The following is a 22,449-nucleotide window of genomic DNA, read 5'->3' as shown; positions in this document are numbered from 1 at the left end:
TAAACCAATGTTTTAGTTATGAGCACAAAGAACTGTATAATCAGTGTCTAATTTAAAGAGGATGAAGTACTACCAAGAAGAACCAACGGGAAGCTTAAAATAATCCTTAAAGCCTCCAACAAAAAATTAAAGTGAAATTCAAAAAGGATTCATTTCACATTTTAGAGCTGATTTGGGGTTTAAGACTATTAAACTATTTTTTTCTGGAAATATTATTCAGTCTCTGTAAGTTTACTTGTCATGTGCATAACTAATGATATGTAATTTGACAATGAATTAATTAGGAAAGAATCAAATACTGAGCAGGAGATTCCCAAATAATTAGAATGGACAAATTTAAAAATCATAAGCAAGCTGTCGCAGAGAGCTGACATACATTTGTGGGCACATACTGTATGATGATTCTGAGTCTGTTTATGACACTGATTCTGGTTATGATTCTTATTCTGTTTATAATATTGACTCTGTTTATGATACTGATTCTTGTTATGATTTAGATTCAGTTTATTGAATTGATTCTGTTTATGATACTGATTCTGGTTATGATTCTCATTCTGATTCAAGTTATGATTTTGATTCAGTTCTTGATTCAGATTCTCTTTTATGATTCTGATTTATAATACTGAATCTTTATGATTCTGATTCTGTATATGATACTGAATCTTTTGTGGTTCTGATTATATTTATAATACTTTTATGATATAATATTTTTTCAACCAGTTTAAATCATAGCATTCCCTTCGAACATTTTATGTTTTATGGATGCACAAATGCAAAATTCCTTTTGTCCATCACCATGAGGTTGTGCTTAAAAAATTAAAACCACTAATTGATAAACTAGTTGATAAACTATGCCATTCAGAAACTGAAAAATTAAACCGATTAGACTGGATTATTACAAATACTGGATAGTCACACCTTAAACTGGTTTGGTTAGGACATACAGGAGAAGGAGAAAAAAGCTGCATAAAGGAGTAATGACTATCTAAGCAGTGATTATATGAGAGAAGATGATTGACAATAAAAAAAGAGCCAGTAGTATACAGTAGATTCTCATGAGTTTATTTGAAAATAAAGTGCTGCATTCAATGCTAGCACAATATACCACAAATCTTATTTTAAGAAAAACAGAAAATATAGAAAGATACACACTGCAGTATATATATATATATATATATATATATATATATATATATATATATATATATATATATATATATATATTTATTTATAGTGATGAGCACCTTACACAAGAATTTTTGTAAAGTGCACCAGTTTATAGAACTTACAGTATAAATAACATATTTTCTCCTTCATTGCTTTGTATATTAAGAAAGAACTCCAGGTTAAGACACGTATTGAATCCAGTCAAACCACAATTCTGTATTTTACAGAACAGTTCATTTATGTGTTGATGTGTTCATTCATGCTAAATTAATTTTGACTAAAACATAATTTAAGACATCGTCTGGATTATATTTAATCATTTGCAGAAACCTGTAATACTTTGGAAAGTATTTTAAGCCAAAGCCAAAGCGTGCATTTAATGTCACATGCATCACTAAAGCTGGTTTGATAGTAAAAATATACAGTACTTACTCATGTTAACTTAGATCTATCATAGAATAGTTTCCATTTGATAAATACAATTCCATCACTGTAAATTCGACTCCAGGATTGAGTAATCCGCAATCAAAAACAAATAATATGTTACACTGACCAAACCATATCATTGCACATTCATACAGGTTGGCAGATTCTTATAATGCTCTTCCTATTGTACATTTTACGCATACACATTATTTAAAATCTTAGCTCGGTATATTCGCATGATTCATTGAGGGAACAGGAGAGTCAAACTTGGTCATGGTTCTCATTCTGAGAGGAGGATGTGGTTTAGCATCAGCTGGACCGTGTGAACAGAAGCGACACAGCCACCATGAAGCACGCCATGAGCACACTGATCTTGCTGCTGACATCACCCGAATTAAATACTGTTGAAATAAAACAGAAATGACTTGTTACAACAAAAGGCACTATGATAACAACAATACAGAATGATCAGTTGTTAAATATAAATGAAAGGTGTGTTCTCTAATGCTCAGGACCAGGACCATGATGACTTATCAGTTGGACAGTATACCGTGATACAGTGATTTATAATTTGAACTTTAAACACTGAAATAACATTTCCCCAATGTATCGAAGTTCTTCCGAGTTCTCAATGCTTATCGGTCAGAAATCGTCAATTAAATCTGACATTCTGACTAATAGGTTATTGTTTTTGAATCTAATTTTGTTTTTTGTTTTTGAACTTGTCTGGCGAGCTGTCATAATGTTAGATATAAGGATTCATGGTTAAAAAGTATGAAATGTCATTGATTTATAAACTACAAATTGCAGTCTCTGGCTAAATTCCTGTAATGTTAAAGCGTGTAATAACAGTTACTCTGCTTTGTACAGGGTCATGCTACAACACCCTGTCACAGGATATTATATTATTGAATATCCCTAAGTGTTTTATTCCAAGCATGGTTATTTCTTACTACATAAAATATGTATGTACTACTTACCCGTGCCATTCACTGTGATACTGGTGATGTAGATCTGAAAAGGAAGGGTGCCACTTTTGGCTGCTCGAAACATAGTTTCAGCAATTTGGGTGGTGTTGGGATTTCCAGCAGAGCTGTTAAAAGCCAAATCCATGTTGTTCAGAATTGAATCATTAGCTGCTTTAAACCTTCCTGTGCTGGTTAGACAAAGATAAAGTGAGTTAGTAAAGAGAACTGTGTGTATTGAAATTTGGTTTTATAATATGAATATGTTTTATGAGGCAAAATGCTTAAAATAAACTTTTAAGTACCTGTAGTTTAACATGGTTAAGAGACTGAATGAATTTGGGAAGTCTTCAGTGAAAAAAGGGTTAAGCTGCAAAGAAGTCAACAGGTGATTAACAAGGGAAACTTTTCTAGTATTAAAATCATGATATTAAACATAAAGGTAACAAGCTATCAAGCTACATCGTCACCATTACTAAAATATAGTCAAGGTTGCTCACAAATAAATTCAACAGACTTACACATAAAAAGTTTTGTTTTATATTTATATATTATTTATATATTATTCTTGACATACTTGACAAGTTTGCTATAGATAAAAATGTCTCTAATGTGCATTTTAGTGATTGAATCCTAAATTTGAGTGATTTATATCAGTGGAACTTAATGTGACTATTAGTCTACTGTATATCTGTATTTCTGCATTTTATGCTTGTATTTGTGAAAGCGACTAATTCTGTTTTGCATGTTTCGCAAAAGTTCATCAATTAATTTCATACTTACTCCATTTTTAATCATTAATGTTCTGGTTGTGAATGAATCTGAACTAGTATTTGAGAGCGCTGCTGTAAAAGTGCCATTTGTTAAGAAAATCACAGTCACATCAATTGGCTGATCTGAAAAGAGAAATATAGGGTATTTATATAGTTTATAAATATATTGTTTGCTATAATAACCTCCAATCCTCTGGGAATAAATTTTTTTAAGGTTATACTCACTAAGGACAGTGATTGCGCTGGAATTAATTAGCGCACTCAAAGTACTGCTATTATCTACAGCCTCCTTCAGAGCAGTTGCTGCTGCTTGTCCAGATGGGATGGGAGTTGTGGAGTTCTCGTCGAATATCAGCTCGACATCTGCATCTGTATTTTGTAAAGCACGTATAGGTTGAGGCCTGCAGGAAAAAAAATCATTATTAATATTACATTCTTGTGTTGTATAAAATTCTTTAGGTTATTTTTAATATGCTAATTTTTAATAACAAACTTTAACTCTGAATTTGGCTTAAGGCTGGAATTACATGAATAAATTACTCTATTAAACAGAAAAAGATGACTGTTTTACTTGTATGTGAAAATTTTTAAACAATGTATCCCAGTATAGAAACATAATTTCTTATCTACAATGTATGAAACATGTAATATGTATTTATAAAAATGTGTTAATTGTAAATTTAAAATGGGTCTCACTTGAAAGCTTTGACTCTGCAGCCGCGGTACTTAGAGCCAAAGAGAATTGTATAGATTTGATTCAACTGCAAAAAGAAGATATTTATTATTATCCTACAATTAGAGCTTTTTATTACTGTCTCTGTTCAGTCAATAGACAAATATTTTGTAAATTTATCTAACAAAACATCTTTTTAGATCTTAGTTTTGACCACAATTGTGAAATGTATAGTTTTCTGTTCTGATAATTTCATAAATTATTTCACATAATTACATAATATTTCAGTGGTTGGTCTGACACGTACCAGTTGAGTCAACTTTGCAGCCAAAGATTTAAATTCAGGAGTATTTGGATCATTTAATTGTGTAGTATACTCAGTCTTGAGAGGAACACGCAGGCCGACAGTTGGCTGTGGACGAACTGTTACAGCTGCTGTTGTTGTTGTTGTCACCACTGTTGTTGTTATTGGGGAGCTGGAAGTAGTAGTTACTGTTGAAGTATTTGTAGAGTTTATAGGTACCGCTGGAGTAGTTGTTGTTGAAATTGTTGCATTAGAAGTAGTAGCATTTGCTTGTGGAGTAGCTGTAGCGTTTGTAGGTGCTGGTGTTGTAGATGCTGTCGAAACTGTTATATTACCAGTAGTAGCATTTGCTTGTGTAGTAGCTGTAGCATTTGTAGGTGCTGGTGGTCTAGATACTGTCGAAACTGTTATATTACCAGTAGTAGCATTTGCTTGTGTAGTAGCTGTACCGTTTGTACGTGCTGGTGGTGTAGATACTGTCGAAACTGTTATATTACCAGTAGTAGCATTTGCTTGTGTAGTAGCTGTACCGTTTGTACGTGCTGGTGGTGTAGATACTGTCGAAACTGTTATATTACCAGTAGTAGAATTTGCTTGTGTAGCAGCTGTAGCGTTTACAGGTGCTGGTTGTGGAGATGCTGTCGAAACTGTTACATTACCAGCAGTAGTATTTGCATGTGTAGTAGCTGTAGCGTTTGCAGGTGCTGGTGGTGTAGATGCTGTCAAAACTGTTATATTACCAGTAGTAGCATTTGCTTGTGTAGTAGCTGTAGCATTTGTAGGTGCTGGTGGTCTAGATACTGTCGAAACTGTTATATTACCAGTAGTAGCATTTGCTTGTGTAGTAGCTGTACCGTTTGTACGTGCTGGTGGTGTAGATACTGTCGAAACTGTTATATTACCAGTAGTAGAATTTGCTTGTGTAGCAGCTGTAGCGTTTACAGGTGCTGGTGGTGGAGATGCTGTCGAAACTGTTACATTACCAGCAGTAGTATTTGCATGTGTAGTAGCTGTAGCGTTTGTAGGTGCTGTTGGTGTAGATACTGTCGAAACTGTTATATTACCAGCAGTAGCATTTGCTTGTGTAGTAGCTGTAGTGTTTGTAAGTGCTGGTGGTGTAGATACTGTCGAAAGTGATATATTACCAGTAGTAGCATTTGCTTGTGTAGTAGCTGTAGCGTTTGTAGGTGCTGGTGTTGTAGATACTGTTGAAACTGTTATATTACCAGCAGTAGTATTTGCATGTGTAGTAGCTGTAGCGTTTACAGGTGCTGGTGGTGGAGATGCTGTCGAAACTGTTACATTACCAGCAGTAGTATTTGCATGTGTAGTAGCTGTAGCGTTTGTAGGTGCTGGTGGTGTAGATACTGTCGAAACTGTTATATTACCAGCAGTAGCATTTGCTTGTGTAGTAGCTGTAGCGTTTGTAAGTGCTGGTGGTGTAGATACTGTCGAAAGTGATATATTACCAGTAGTAGCATTTGCTTGTGTAGTAGCTGTAGCGTTTGTAGGTGCTGGTGGTGTAGATACTGTCGAAACTGTTATATTACCAGTAGTAGCATTTGCTTGTGTAGTAGCTGTAGCGTTTACAGGTGCTGGTTGTGGAGATGCTGTCGAAACTGTTACATTACCAGCAGTAGTATTTGCATGTGTAGTAACTGTTGCGTTTGTAGGTGCTGGTGGTGTAGATACTGTCAAAAATGTTATATTACCAGCAGTAGCATTTGCTTGTGTAGTAGCTGTAGCGTTTGTAAGTGCTGGTGGTGTAGATACTGTCGAAAGTGATATATTACCAGTAGTAGCATTTGCTTGTGTAGTAGCTGTAGCGTTTGTAGGTGCTGATGGTGTAGATACTGTTGAAACTGTTATATTACCAGCAGTAGCATTTGCTTGTGTAGTAGCTGTAGCGTTTGTAGGTGCTGGTGGTGTAGATACTGTCGAAAGTGATATATTACCAGTAGTAGCATTTGCTTGTGTAGTAGCTGTAGCGTTTGTAGGTGCTGGTGTTGTAGATACTGTCGAAACTGTTATATTACCAGCAGTAGTATTTGTTGGTGTAGTAGCTGTAGCGTTTGTAGGTGCTGATGGTGTAGATACTGTCGAAACTGTTACATTACCAGTAGTAGCATTTGCTTGTGTAGTAGCTGTAGCGTTTGTAGGTGCTGATGGTGTAGATACTGTCGAAACTGTTACATTACCAGTAGTAGCATTTGCTTGTGTAGTAGCTGTAGCGTTTGTAGGTGCTGGTGTTGTAGATACTGTTGAAACTGTTATATTACCAGCAGTAGTATTTGTTGGTGTAGTAGCTGTAGCGTTTGTAGGTGCTGATGGTGTAGATACTGTCGAAACTGTTACATTACCAGTAGTAGCATTTGCTTGTGTAGTAGCTGTAGCGTTTGTAGGTACTGGTGTTGTAGATGCTGTCGAAACTGCTACATTACCAGTAGTAGCATTTGCTTGTGTAGTAGCTGTAGCGTTTGTAGGTGCTGGTGTTGTAGATGCTGTCGAAACTGTTACAGTACCAGTAGTAGCATTTGCTTGTGTAGTAGCTGTAGCGTTTGTAGGTGCTGGTGTTGTAGATGCTGTCGAAACTGTTACAGTACCAGTAGTAGCATTTGCTTGTGTAGTAGCTGTAGCGTTTGTAGGTGCTGGTGTTGTAGATGCTATCGAAACTGTTACAGTACTAGTAGTAGCATTTGCTTGTGTAGTAGCTGTAGCGTTTGTAGGTGCTATTGTTGTAGATGCTGTCGAAACTGTTACAGTACCAGTAGTAGCATTTGCTTGTGTAGTAGCTGTAGCGTTTGTAGGTGCTGGTGTTGTAGTCTCAGTTGTGTTTTGTCCAGTTACAGATCTCAGAATGATACCTATAGAATGATTATTATTATTATTATTATTATTATTATTATTATTATTATTATTATTATTTAAAATCTGCAGTAAGGAATTATGGGTGAAATAATAACAGTGAAAAAACATCAGCCTAAAATAAGAACTTACTCAGTATGAACACGATTCTCAGTTCTTTTCTCTTCATCCTGAATGTTTCCCAATAACACCCTTAAATAATATTACACAAATTATTATACACTTTTCAGAAATCAAAACATTTTAAAATGTTGGACCACATTGTGTTTTCTATTGTATTACAGTACATTACACAATATTCTTCATCTGCATTCTATAGAGTTTTATACATTGGTAAGCAATATCACAGACTATTAATCATTTTTAGATACAAGTTTTTTTGTTTTTTTCACAGCATTTATTGAACACTCTGACATTCACTTCTGCTAAAGTTTCAGCACCTAAACCAGTCTGGGACAATGCTGAAATACCTGCCTGTCTTATGTTTTCCTCTGCTTTTTCACTAAAAACCTTTACTTAATTCTTTCAGGAAAATAAAATAACCTTTACTTAATTCTTTCTAGAACATGATAGTGCCAGGTCTCAGTGGATTTCCAGAGATTACTAAATATTTTTCATCTAAACTAGCTTGAAATTTTTCTCCTTTGCAATATTTATGATCTTAACTGACACTTACACACATACATGTATATATACATATGCATTCACAACAATTAAATGTTTTTTTTTTTGTATCTGGTTAACGGCACTCATAGAATGCACATTATATCACAACATTACAAAGAATTAAAATAATTTTTAATTTAGGTGTGTCTAGAATTGTTCCTGATTGATAAAACAAGAGCAAAAAGCAAATAACATTTAAACAGATGACAAAATATTTTCTTTAAGTAAGCCTTATATAGAGACAATTTATATCTGATAATCTGATTATGTGTTATAAATTTGATCATTATTTCATACATATGAATACATTCTTACTTCCTTCACTAATTTATATGCAAGATATTAAACTCACCCAGATGATTTGTAATCTTTGTAAGTGTTCAGTTAGAGTGTTATAAAAAGTCCTCAGATTCAGGTCAGAATCATAGTCCCAGTATTCAGGATACTAAGGCTTGTCTTAGTTTTTGGCTTTTATAGGCTATGAGTTGCCACGATGAATAAATACTTATTTTTTTTCTCTGTGATGCTGATTGGGAGAAGATACGTGTCATCAGCTTTCATGTCGTCACACATGAATTGATGACACTTTTAGGCGTGTTCTCATTCTTGTCTGGAATTTACGTTAAAGACTGCATTCCACTGTTGACGTATACAAGTTCAGAGAGGGAAAGCTTCAAACTTATTAAGTTTGAAACTTATTATCAAACCTATATAGACATATATTATAAATACAAATTCTTGTAACAAAACTGAAAATCAACAACTGATATTTATCTGGGCAGTCCAGAGATATCTAAAGTAAATAATCCTGAAGTACATCATTTTGAAGTATATAATGTATATAAAATAAATAATGTTTTGAAGTACAAATAATGTATGTGGTGTTTGCAGGCTTCTAAAATATATGCAAAAGAGGCTGTACAACAATACTTATTATAGAATCTCTCAAATTTCACCACTGCTTTTCATCACAGATTTATTGTTTGGTGCTAAAATACAGAAATCCTAAATGGCTTGGATAATGTATCAGCTTTTGTTGTATAGATAGTAGCAAGAGAAAAAAATTAAAGGTTGCCATTAGCCTTAATTTACTGCAAATATGCTGTGTATATTTTAATAATGCTAGGTGGGTGACATCAAGCAGGATATTAAAGTTATGTAAATCACCCAAAATGTACTTAATGTACTTAACTCACCCAAAATGATAACTTATATAGCCTGTATATGTTATCAGATTTCTTTAACTTCCAGGTTCACTCCATGGGGAGTTGAACGTGAAATGTACTAAAATTGACAATTTATTCATATTTGGTTTAATGTGTATGTAATTTTTAGATTTTATGCGCTGAAAAATGTTTTTACAGACATTGATGATAAAATGAATTAATTTTCTATTTTAGTGTGTGCTCTTTCCTTGTTTAATAAATGCATGTCATCTGCGATATTTTTGTTTTCACATGCTGAACATTTTTTTTGTTTGCATTCTGAAGTCTAAAGACGTAAGACAGGGCATGGGTTTGTTATTCACCACTGGCGCATTTGTTTTCTTTTTCTTCATGTTTGTTGCTTTAAGCTACGTGATACATGACTAATAATGGAACTTCTTAGTATTAGCATCTGACTACTGACATATAAGCAAATAACTGTCAGGGTAGGGAAGGTAGGTTCATTGAATTTAATTTCATACAGAACCATAATTACCTGATTTATTTAGGATGTTTTAAAACTGATTTTTTTGTTTTTTAAAATTGAGTATATAAAACTGTTCATGAAGCACTTGTGTATAGTTCTGACAGTCTCTGCATTACCTGGAACAGAAAGAAAGGTCTGATAAGGAAGAAGTAGGTGCTAGTGACTAATAGATTAATTATGTGATAATAAGTTTGCATGCTTGATGTTTTTCTCATTTTTAAGAATTAAATTATGAAAATGAGAAACTGATTGTGATGTTTTTTCCTTCATCAACACATATGCAATGACAGAACGTTGAAGCTATTTTATAAGGTACCTATCAATTTTACAGGTATTCAAATCAACAAAATGGCAAGGGTGCCCAATTTTATGCACCTGTCTAATTTCATTTTGATGCATATTGTGCATTTTCTGTTAATCCAATAAACCTCATTTCACTACTGAAATATTACTGTGTCTTTCAGTTATTTGATAGATCAAAATGAAATTGCTGATCCAAACACTGAAATATTTATAAATGAAAACCATGGAAATTGTCGGGGGTTCCTAAACTTTTGCATACGACTGCATATATGAAATTAAGTTTCTAAAATAAGTTTTTATGATGTCAAAACATTGGAGGACGTCTTGATTTTACGCATTATAAAATTAATTCAATTAAAGTACCCCTTTCATTTTGTAGACATAGTTGCAGCTTGCTGTTATTTGTTTAGTGGAATTGATTTGCATTCTTCTGTTGAATTATTTTATGTCTAAAGCACATTTTACACAACCGAAGTTGACCAAAGTGCTGTACATCTGGACATAAAAAGGTGAAACAACAAAGGAAAAGACAAGAAAAGACATTTAAAAGAAAATAAATGATACATCACTTGGTGTTTTGACTAAGTGGTTCATCAGTCCTCTGATGCTTGACGTTATTTGTTTATTTTAGGTCAAAATTGCTGCAACTTATATTGGAAAAAATGTGACATTAATGCCCCTTTTCCACCGAGGCAGTTTGAGTGCTAGTTCGGAGCCAGAGCCTAATTTAGAACCAGTTTTTTCTTTTTCAACACCCAAAGCACCGGCTCTGAACCAGGAAAAGTGGTTCTTAAAGGTGGGGTGCACGATGTTTGAAAAATGCTTCAGAAAACTGAGTCGAACCGACTAACAAAACAAACATGTAGCCAATGAGCAGAAAGGGGCGTGTCTTGTCAATATGCGGCGGAGAGAGTGTTCAGTGCGCATGTCTGACATTAGCCGAAAGCGATTGAAACATTGACATGGCAAATAAAAACGGAAAGTGAAAAAAGGCTTAGGATAAGGCAAGAAGCAGGACCCGTGTTAATATAGGATCCGCTTTCCAGCACTGGAGAGAACTGAACGTCTTTCGCGTGAAACTGAGCTAAACCGTTCACGGTACAACACACAGTACTACAAAAACACATTTGACCTGTATTACCATAGTATCACTCATTGTGATCCTTTGTTGATAAAAATATTCCCTCAGCCAGTTGCCCCAGCAGGGTCCGCCATAATAGTTGCCTGGCTTACGTATGTATGTGTGGGGCGGAGCTATCAAAACAGGAGTGACACCCATTTGGGTTAGGGGCGTGTTTGTTTTGGTGATTTCAAATGTCAACATTGGCTTTCAAACATCGTGCACCCCACCTTTAAGTAGCACCAAAACGTCGCTGGTCTAGACTTAAGAACCTCTTGCGTCTGGGGTGGGGTTACTGTTAGCGCCTTTGATAATGTACCTTAAGTATACCAATGTTTAATACACTTTTACTTTACCGCAAAATGATCAATTATCAGCAAACATGATAGTAGGTAGCTACATGCTAAGACTACCTTTTTTCTGTGTTAATGATAAAATAATGTTATGTTAATAATGTTAACTTTCCGTTATTCTCGATTACATCCTCCGTTTATACAAATTACATGGATCTGCATGTACACGTTGGATTCATCATGTTTGGATGCCAATGTACTGTAGGTTCGCAAACCCATGAGCATTAACAGTAAAGCAACATCCGCCATTGTTGATGTTGTGCTTGTGTTTGCTGCTGTCTATTTATCCTTGTCTTCTGATGTCATATTTTGTCTGGTCTGGTATTGTCTGTGTCTTTGTTTCATGTTTTTAGTTAATAAATCCTGTTTATTTTTACACTATCCTGCAGTTGGGTCTTTTTTTATCCCCACGTTGCTGACAACTTGGCTCTGTGACGGCTCTCTAGCACATGGAAAAGCAAACCGGTTCTTAGAAGGATCGCCAGTGGAACCAACTTTGAACAAGCACCAGCACTAGCTCTGAACCAGCACTAGCACTAGCTCTGAACCAGCACTAGCACTAGCTCTGAACCAGCACCCGGTTCTTTCTGGTGGAAAGGGGGCATAATTGCCATTTTCAAGAAAATCTGTCTGATGTTGCTGTATGAATTTGAGATTAAAAAATATAAAGAAACAGGTTTTGTTCAACATTTCTATTTTTTCAACTCTAAGAAAGCATAACAATATTTAACAGCAACATGAAAATGCTTTAATCATCAGCAGAGATGATGCTAATGAAGTGGAACAGAGAGGTTAAAACAGTACTGTCAGAAGATAATAAAGATAATAAAATCTCACAAACTAGATAATGTACTGTTCATAAACCATGTCACACTTCAGTTAACTTGTTAGAAAGCTGTGAACCACCATGAAAAAAATATTATCCTCAACTCAGATTGTAATCAGAAATCTTTAAATACAGATTTAGTCTTCTTTAATTTCACTCTTGATGAGATTGGATTAGTGTTAGTTGTGAGCACAAAGAACTGTATAATCAGTGTCTATTTTAAACAGGATGAAGTACTACCAAAAAGAACCAACAGAGAGTTTAAAATGATCCTAAAAGCCTCCAACAAAAAATTAAAGTGAAAGTCAAAAAGGTTTCATTTCACATTTCAGAGCTGATTTGGGGTTTAAGTCTATTAAACTATTTTTTTTCTGGAAATATTATTCAGTCTCTGTAAGTTTACTTGTCATGTGCATAACTAATGATATGTAATTTGCCAGTGAATTTATTAGGAAAGAATCAAATACTGAGCAGCAGATTCCCAAATAATTAGACTGGACAAATTTAAAAATCATAAGCAAGCTGTCGCAGAGAGCTGACATACATTTGTGGGCACATACTGTATGATGATTCTGAGTCTGTTTATGACACTGATTCTGGTTATGATACTTATTCTGTTTAGTATATTGATTATGTTTATGATACTGATTCAAGTTATGATTTAGATTCAGTTTATTGTATTGATTCTGTTTATGATACTGATTCTGGTTATGATTCTGATTCAACTTATGATTTTCAGTTCTTGATTCAGATTCAATTTATGATACAGATTCTCTTAATGATTCTGATTTATAATACTGAATCTTTATGATTCTGATTTTGTATATGATACTGAATCTTTTGTGATTCTGATTATATTTATAATACTTTTATAATATATTTTTAACCAGTTTAAATCATAGCATTCCCTTCGAACATTTTATGTTTTATGGATGCACAAATGTAAAATTCCTTTTGTCCATCACCATGAGGGTGTGCTTTAAAAATGAAAACCACTAACAGTTGATAAACTATGCCAGTCAGAAACTGAAAAATAACCACAATTAAAATGATTAGACTGGATTATTACAAATACTGGATAGTCACATCTTAAACTGGTTTGGTTAGGACATACAGGAGCAGGAGGGAAAAGTTGCATAAAGGAGTAATGACTATCTAAGCAGTGATTATAATTGACATTAACAGAAGATAATTGACATTAAAAAAGAGCCAGTAGTATAGATTCTCATGAGTTTATTTGAAACTGATTTATGCATTTATAAATATATAGTGCTGCATTCAATGCAAGCACAATACACCATGAATCTTATTTTAAGAAAAACAGAAAATATAGAAAGACCTAGATACCCACTGCAGTAAATAAATAAATAAATAAATATATATATATATATATATATATATATATATATATATATATATATATATATATATATATATATATATACATATATATATATATATATATATATATATATATATATATATGTATATATATATATATATATATATATATATATATATATATATATATATATAGTGATAAGCACCTTACAAAAGAACAAAAAAGAGGAATTTTTGTAAAGTGCACCAGTTTATAGAACTTACAGAATAAATAACATATTTTCTCCTTCATTGCTTTGTATATTAGGAAAGAACTCCAGGTTAAGGCACTTATTAAATCGAGTCAAACCACAATTCTGTGTTTTACAGAACAGTTCATTTATGTGTTCATGTGTTCATTCATGCTAAATTAATTTGCATAAAACATAAGTTAAGACATCGTCTGGATTATATTTAATCATTTGCAGAAACCCGTAATACTTAATGTTTTTGCATGTGCATTTCTGTGCAAATATACTGTACTTACTAATGTTAACTTAGATCTATCATAGAATAGTTTCCATTTGATAAATACAATTCCATCACTGTAAATTCGACTCCAGGATTGAGTAATCCACAATCAAATACAAAGAATATGTTACAAGATGTCCATTCAAAATAATTAAAGCTACAAGTTCTGACCAATCCATATCATTACACATTCATACAGGTTGGCAGATTCTTATAATGCTCTTCCTATTGTACTTTTTATGCATACACATTATTTAAAATCTTAGCTCGGTATATTCGCATGATTCATTGAGGAAACAGGAGAGTCAAACTTGGTCATGGTTCTCATTCTGAGAGTAGTATGTGGTTTAGCATCAGCTGGAACGTGTGAACAGAAGCGACACAGCCACCATGAAACACGCCATGAGCACACTGATCTTGCTGCTGACATCACCCGAATTAAATACTGTTGAAATAAAACAGAAATGACTTGTTACAACAAAAGGCACTATGATAACAACAATACAGAATGATCAGTTGTTAAATGTAAATGAAAGGTGTGTTCTCTAATGCTCAGGACCAGGACCATGATGACTTATCAGTTGGACAGTATACCGTGATACAGTGATTTATAATTTGAACTTTAAACACTGAAATAACATTTCCCCAATGTATCGAAGTTCTTCCGAGTTCTCAATGCTTATCGGTCAGAAATCGTCAATTAAATCTGACATTCTGACTAATAGGTTATTGTTTTTGAATCTGCTTTTTTTTTGTTTTTGAACTTTTTTTGAGGCTCCCCGTGACCCGAGGTAGTTCGGATAAGCGGTAGAAGATGAATGAATGAATGAATGAATGAATGAATGAACTTGTCTGGCAAGCGCTCCACATAATCCCCGTAATTAAAAACATACTTTTGGCTGCCATAATTTTTGATATAAGGATTCATGGTTAAAGAGTATGAAAAGTCATTGATTTATAAACTACAAATTGCAGTCTCTGGCTAAATTCCTGTAATGTAATAGCGTGTTAACAGTTACTCTGCTTTGTACAGGGTCATGCTACAACACCCTGTCACAGGATATTATATTATTGAATATCCCTAAGTGTTTTATTCCAAGCATGGATATTTCTTACTACATAAAATATGTATGTACTACTTACTCGTGCCATTCACTGTGATACTGGTGATGTAGATCTGAAAAGGAAGGGTGCCATTTTTGGCTGCTCGAAACATGGTTTCAGCAATTTGGGTGGTGTTGGGATTTCCAGCAGAGCTGATAAAAGCCAAGTCCATGTTGTTCAGAATTGAATCATTAGCTGCTTTAAACGTACCGGTGCTGGTTAGACAAAGATAAAGTAAGTTAGAAAAGAGAACTGTGTGTATTGAAATTTGGTTTTATAATATGAATATGGATGGTTTATGAGGCAAAATGCTTAAAATAAACTTTTAAGTACCTGTAGTTTAACATGGTTAAGAGACTGAATGAATTTGGGAAGTCTTCAGTGAAAAAAGGGTTAAGCTGCAAAGAAGTCAACAGTTGATTAACAAGGGATTAACTGATTAACTTTTCTAGTATTAAATCATGATATTAAACATAAAGGTAAAAAGCTATCAAGCTACATCGTCACCATTACTAAAATATAGTCAAGGCTGCTGACAAATAAATTCAACAGACTTACACATAAAAGGTTTTGTTTTATATTTATATATTATTTATATATTATTCTTGACATACTTGACAAGTTTGCTATAGATAAAAATGTCTCTAATGTGCATTTTAGTGATTGAATCCTAAATTTGAGTGATTTATATCAGTGGAACTTAATGTGACTATTAGTCTATATCTGTATTTCTGCATTTTATGCTTGTATTTGTGAAAGCGACTAATTCTGTTTCGCATGTTTCGCAAAAGTTCATCAATTAATTTCATACTTACTCCATTTTTAATCATTAATGTTCTGGTTGTGAATGAATCTGAACTAGTATTTGAGAGAGCTGCTGTAAAAGTGCCATTTGTTACGAAAAGCACAATCACATCAGTTGGCTGATCTGAAAAGAGAAATATAGGGTATGAATGCAAATATTTGGAAGGACAAACATGGTGCAAATACAGTGTTTTAATTTGTCATTTGACATTTTTTATTAGAATTCTCCCTTTACCCCCTTGTTTCTTATAATAACCTCCACTCATCTGGGAATTATTATTTTTTTAAGGTTATACTCACTAAGGACAGTGATTGCGCTGGAATTAATTAGCGCACTCAAAGTACTGTTATTATCTACAGCCTCCTTCAGAGCAGTTGCTGCTGCTTGTCCAGATGGGATGGGAGTTGTGGAGTTCTCGTCGAATATCAGCTCAACATCTGCATCTGTATTTTGTACAGCACGTTTAGGTTGAGGTCTGCAGGAAAAAAAATCATTGTTAATATTACATTCTTGTGTTGTATAAAATTCTTTAGAAGTTATTTTTAATATGCTAATTTGTCCTAACAATCTTTAACTCTGAATTTGGCTTAGGGTTGGAAAAACATGGATAAATTACTCTTTTAAACAGAAAAAGATTACTGTTTTACTTGTATGAGAAAATTCTTAAACAATATATCCCAGTATAGAAACATAATTTCTTATCTACAATGTATGAAACATGTTATATGCATTTATAAAAATGTGTTAATTGTAAATTTAAAATGGGTCTCACTTGAAAGCTTTGACTCTGCATCTGAGGTATTTAGAGCCAAAGAGAATTGTATAGATTTTATTCAACTGCAAAAAGAAGATATTTATTATTATCCTACAATTAGAGCTTTTAATTACTGTGTCTGTTCAGTCAATAGACAAATATTTTGTAAATTTATCTAACAAAACATCTTTTTAGATCTTACTTTTGACCATAATTGTGAAATTCTGTTCTGATGATTTCATAAATTATTTCACATAATTACATAACATTTCAGTGGATGGTCTGACACGTACCAGTTGAGTCAACTGTGCAGCCAAAGATTTAAATTCAGGAGTAGTTGGATCACTTAATTGTTTAGTATACTCAGTCTTGAGAGGAACACTCAGGCCGACAGTTGGCTGTGGACGAACTGTTACAGCTGCTGTTGTTGTTGTTGCTGTTGTCACCACTGTTGTTGTTATTGGGGTAGTTACTGTTGAAGTATTTGTAGAGTTTATAGGTACCGCTGGAGTAGTTGTTGTTGAAATTGTTGCATTAGCAGTTGTAGCATTTGCTTGTGGAGTAGCTGTAGCGTTTACGGGTGCTGGTGTTGTAGATTCTGTCGAAACTGTTACATTACCAGTAGTAGCATTTGCTTGCGTAGTAGCTGTAGCGTTTGTAGGTGCTGGTGTTGTAGATTCTGTCAAAACTGTTACATTACCAGTAGTAGCATTTGCTTGCGTAGTAGCTGTAGTGTTTACGGGTGCTGGTGTTGTAGATTCTGTTGAAACTGTTACATTACCAGTAGTAGCATTTGCTTGAGTAGTAGCTGTAGCGTTCGTAAGTGCTGGTGTTGTAGATTCTGTCGAAACTGTTACATTACCAGTAGTAGCATTTGCTTGCGTAGTAGCTGTAGCGTTCGTAAGTGCTGGTGTTGTAGATTCTATCGAAACTGTTACATTACCAGTAGTAGCATTTGCTTGCGTAGTAGCTGTAGCGTTCGTAAGTGCTGGTGTTGTAGATTCTGTCGAAACTGTTACATTACCAGTAGTAGCATTTGCTTGCGTAGTAGCTGTAGCGTTCGTAAGTGCTGGTGTTGTAGATTCTGTCGAAACTGTTACATTACCAGTAGTAGCATTTGCTTGCGTAGTAGCTGTAGCGTTCGTAGGTGCTGGTGTTGTAGATTCTGTCGAAACTGTTACATTACCAGTAGTAGCATTTGCTTGCGTAGTAGCTGTAGCGTTTGTAAGTGCTGGTGTTGTAGATTCTGTCGAAACTGTTACATTACCAGTAGTAGCATTTGCTTGCGTAGTAGCTGTAGCGTTTGTAAGTGCTGGTGTTGTAGATTCTGTCGAAACTGTTACATTACCAGTAGTAGCATTTGCTTGCGTAGTAGCTGTAGCGTTCGTAAGTGCTGGTGTTGTAGATTCTGTCGAAACTGTTACATTACCAGTAGTAGCATTTGCTTGCGTAGTAGCTGTAGCGTTCGTAAGTGCTGGTGTTGTAGATTCTGTCGAAACTGTTACATTACCAGTAGTAGCATTTGCTTGCGTAGTAGCTGTAGCGTTCGTAAGTGCTGGTGTTGTAGATTCTGTCGAAACTGTTACATTACCAGTAGTAGCATTTGCTTGCGTAGTAGCTGTAGCGTTTCGTCGTGCTGGTGTTGTAGATTCTGTCGAAACTGTTACATTACCAGTAGTAGCATTTGCTTGCGTAGTAGCTGTAGCGTTCGTAAGTGCTGGTGTTGTAGATTCTGTCGAAACTGTTACATTACCAGTAGTAGCATTTGCTTGCGTAGTAGCTGTAGCGTTCGTAAGTGCTGGTGTTGTAGATTCTGTCGAAACTGTTACATTACCAGTAGTAGCATTTGCTTGCGTAGTAGCTGTAGCGTTCGTAGGTGCTGGTGTTGTAGATTCTGTCGAAACTGTTACATTACCAGTAGTAGCATTTGCTTGCGTAGTAGCTGTAGCGTTCGTAAGTGCTGGTGTTGTAGATTCTGTCGAAACTGTTACATTACCAGTAGTAGCATTTGCTTGCGTAGTAGCTGTAGCGTTCGTAGGTGCTGGTGTTGTAGATTCTGTCGAAACTGTTACATTACCAGTAGTAGCATTTGCTTGCGTAGTAGCTGTAGCGTTCGTAAGTGCTGGTGTTGTAGATTCTGTCGGAACTGTTACATTACCAGTAGTAGCATTTGCTTGCGTAGTAGCTGTAGCGTTTGTAAGTGCTGGTGTTGTAGATGCTGTCGAAACTGTTACATTACCAGTAGTAGCATTTGCTTGAGTAGTAGCTGTAGCGTTTGTAAGTGCTGGTGTTGTAGATTCTGTCGAAACTGTTACATTACCAGTAGTAGCATTTGCTTGAGTAGTAGCTGTAGCGTTTACGGGTGCTGGTGTTGTAGATTCTGTCGAAACTGTTACATTACCAGTAGTAGCATTTGCTTGCGTAGTAGCTGTAGCGTTTACGGGTGCTGGTGTTGTAGATTCTGTCGAAACTGTTACATTACCAGTAGTAGCATTTGCTTGTGTAGTAGCTGTAGCGTTTGTAGCTGTTGGTGTTGTAGATTCTGTCGAAACTGTTACATTAACAGTAGTAGCATTTGCTTGCGTAGTAGCTGTAGCGTTCGTAAGTGCTGGTGTTGTAGATTCTGTCGAAACTGTTACATTACCAGTAGTAGCATTTGCTTGCGTAGTAGCTGTAGCGTTTGTAAGTGCTGGTGTTGTAGATTCTGTCGAAACTGTTACATTACCAGTAGTAGCATTTGCTTGCGTAGTAGCTGTAGCGTTTGTAAGTGCTGGTGTTGTAGATTCTGTCAAAACTGTTACATTACCAGTAGTAGCATTTGCTTGAGTAGTAGCTGTAGCGTTTACGGGTGCTGGTGTTGTAGATTCTGTCGAAACTGTTACATTACCAGTAGTATCATTTGCTTGTGTAGTAGCTGTAGCGTTTATGTGTGCTGGTGTTGTAGATTCTGTCGAAACTGTTACATTACCAGTAGTAGCATTTGCTTGTGTAGTAGCTGTAGCGTTTGTAGCTGTTGGTGTTGTAGATTCTGTCGAAACTGTTACATTAACAGTAGTAGCATTTGCTTGCGTAGTAGCTGTAGCGTTTGTAAGTGCTGGTGTTGTAGATTCTGTCGAAACTGTTACATTACCAGTAGTAGCATTTGCTTGCGTAGTAGCTGTAGCGTTCGTAGGTGCTGGTGTTGTAGATTCTGTCGAAACTGTTACATTACCAGTAGTAGCATTTGCTTGCGTAGTAGCTGTAGCGTTTGTAAGTGCTGGTGTTGTAGATTCTGTCGAAACTGTTACATTACCAGTAGTAGCATTTGCTTGAGTAGTAGCTGTAGCGTTTACGTTTGCTGGTGTTGTAGATTCTGTCGAAACTGTTACATTACCAGTAGTATCATTTGCTTGCGTAGTAGCTGTAGCGTTTACGTGTGCTGGTGTTGTAGATTCTGTCGAAACTGTTACATTACCAGTAGTAGCATTTGCTTGTGTAGTAGCTGTAGCGTTTGTAGCTGTTGGTGTTGTAGATTCTGTCGAAACTGTTACATTAACAGTAGTAGCATTTGCTTGCGTAGTAGCTGTAGCGTTTGTAAGTGCTGGTGTTGTAGATTCTGTCGAAACTGTTACATTACCAGTAGTAGCATTTGCTTGCGTAGTAGCTGTAGCGTTTGTAAGTGCTGGTGTTGTAGATTCTGTCGAAACTGTTACATTACCAGTAGTAGCATTTGCTTGAGTAGTAGCTGTAGCGTTTACGGTTGCTGGTGTTGTAGATTCTGTCGAAACTGTTACATTACCAGTAGTATCATTTGCTTGCGTAGTAGCTGTAGCGTTTACGTGTGCTGGTGTTGTAGATTCTGTCGAAACTGTTACATTACCAGTAGTAGCATTTGCTTGTGTAGTAGCTGTAGCGTTTGTAGCTGTTGGTGTTGTAGATTCTGTCGAAACTGTTACATTAACAGTAGTAGCATTTGCTTGCGTAGTAGCTGTAGCGTTTGTAAGTGCTGGTGTTGTAGATTCTGTCGAAACTGTTACATTACCAGTAGTAGCATTTGCTTGCGTAGTAGCTGTAGCGTTTGTAAGTGCTGGTGTTGTAGATTCTGTCGAAACTGTTACATTACCAGTAGTAGCATTTGCTTGAGTAGTAGCTGTAGCGTTTACGGTTGCTGGTGTTGTAGATTCTGTCGAAACTGTTACATTACCAGTAGTATAATTTGCTTGCGTAGTAGCTGTAGCGTTTACGTGTGCTGGTGTTGTAGATTCTGTCGAAACTGTTACATTAACAGTAGTAGCATTTGCTTGTGTAGTAGCTGTAGCGTTTGTAGCTGTTGGTGTTGTAGATTCTGTCGAAACTGTTACATTACCAGTAGTAGCATTTGCTTGCGTAGTAGCTGTAGCGTTTGTAAGTGCTGGTGTTGTAGATTCTGTCGAAACTGTTACATTACCAGTAGTATCATTTGCTTGCGTAGTAGCTGTAGCGTTCGTAGGTGCTGGTGTTGTAGATTCTGTCGAAACTGTTACATTACCAGTAGTAGCACTTGCTTGCGTAGTTGCTGTAGCGTTTGTAAGTGCTGGTGTTGTAGATTCTGTCGAAACTGTTACATTACCAGTAGTAGCATTTGCTTGCGTAGTAGCTGTAGCGTTTGTAAGTGCTGGTGTTGTAGATTCTGTCGAAACTGTTACATTACCAGTAGTAGCATTTGCTTGCGTAGTAGCTGTAGCGTTTGTAAGTGCTGGTGTTGTAGATTCTGTCGAAACTGTTACATTACCAGTAGTAGCATTTGTTGGTGTAGTAGCTGTATCGTTTGTAGGTGCTGATGTTGTAGCTGATGTTGTGGTTTCTCCAGTTACAGATCTCAGAATGATACCTATAGAATTATTATTATTATTATAATTATTATTCAAAATTTGCTGTAAGGAATTATGGGTGAAATAATAACAGTGAAAATTATTCACAGCCTAGAATAAGAACTTACTCAGTATGAACACAATTCTCAGTTCTTTTCTCTTCATCCTGAATATTTCCCAATAACACACTTAAATAATATTACACAAATTATTAAACACTTTTCAGAAATCAAAACATTTTAAAATGTTGCACCACATTGTGTTCTATTGTTTTACATTATGCTATATTGTTCATCTGCATTCAATAGTGTTTTATACATTGGTAAGCAAAATCACAGACTATTAATCATTTTTAGATACCAGTGGTTTTTTTTTTCACAGCATTTATTGAACACTAATAATCTAATAATCTGATTATGTATTATAAATTTGATCATTATTTCATAGATATGAATACATAAGTACTTCCATCACTAATTTATATGCAAGATATTAAACTCACCCAGATGATTTGTAATCTTTGTAAGTGTTCAGTTAGAGTGTTATAAAAAAGTCCTCAGGTTCAGGTCAGAATCATAGTTAGTATTCAGGATACTATGGCAATGCTTGTCTTGGTTTGTGGTTTATATAGGCTATGAGTTGCCACGATGATTAAACCCATTTTTATTTCTTTGTTTCTCTGTGATGCTGATTGGGAGATAATAATGATTGGGAGTCATCAGCTTTCACATCGTCACACATGACATGATGACACCTTCAGGCTTGTTCTCATTCTTGTCTTGAATGTTCATTATAGACTGCATTCCACTGTTGACTTATACAAGAGAGGGAAAGCTTCAAACTTTGAGCATGCATCATAAGCCTTATTATCAATCCTATATAGAAGTATATTTCAATTACAAATTTTTGAAACAAAGCTGAAAATCAACAGCTGATATTTCAATTCCAGAGATATCTATAGTAAATAATCCTG

At 35.1% G+C, this 22,449-nt stretch overlaps 1 protein-coding gene and 1 long non-coding RNA gene across 2 annotated transcripts; both read right to left on the bottom strand.

Moving 5' to 3' along the window:
* Positions 1 to 1,245: 1,245 nt before the first annotated feature.
* Positions 1,246 to 21,085, bottom strand: LOC132858167 (mucin-2-like). Its single transcript, XM_060888402.1, has 9 exons — positions 21,069 to 21,085; positions 20,847 to 20,857; positions 16,941 to 17,524; positions 4,028 to 4,092; positions 3,557 to 3,732; positions 3,342 to 3,454; positions 2,864 to 2,928; positions 2,574 to 2,749; positions 1,246 to 1,994 (listed from the first exon to the last, which is right to left on the bottom strand). Exons 1-9 carry the CDS (start codon positions 21,083 to 21,085, stop codon positions 1,903 to 1,905), a joined length of 1,299 nt encoding a protein of 432 aa, XP_060744385.1. The 3' UTR covers positions 1,246 to 1,902.
* Positions 21,086 to 21,275: 190 nt separating this feature from the next.
* Positions 21,276 to 22,098, bottom strand: LOC132841722 (uncharacterized). Its single transcript, XR_009647960.1, has 3 exons — positions 21,979 to 22,098; positions 21,605 to 21,664; positions 21,276 to 21,496 (listed from the first exon to the last, which is right to left on the bottom strand). It is a non-coding gene; the product is annotated as an uncharacterized LOC132841722 (long non-coding RNA).
* Positions 22,099 to 22,449: the final 351 nt, after the last annotated feature.

The sequence above is a fragment of the Tachysurus vachellii genome, chromosome 2 (assembly GCF_030014155.1).
Source record: "Tachysurus vachellii isolate PV-2020 chromosome 2, HZAU_Pvac_v1, whole genome shotgun sequence".
In the NCBI taxonomy this organism is placed as follows: Eukaryota; Metazoa; Chordata; class Actinopteri; order Siluriformes; family Bagridae; genus Tachysurus; species Tachysurus vachellii.
Note: the sequence above shows the minus strand (reverse complement) of the source record. Positions and strands in the feature narration are given on the sequence as shown.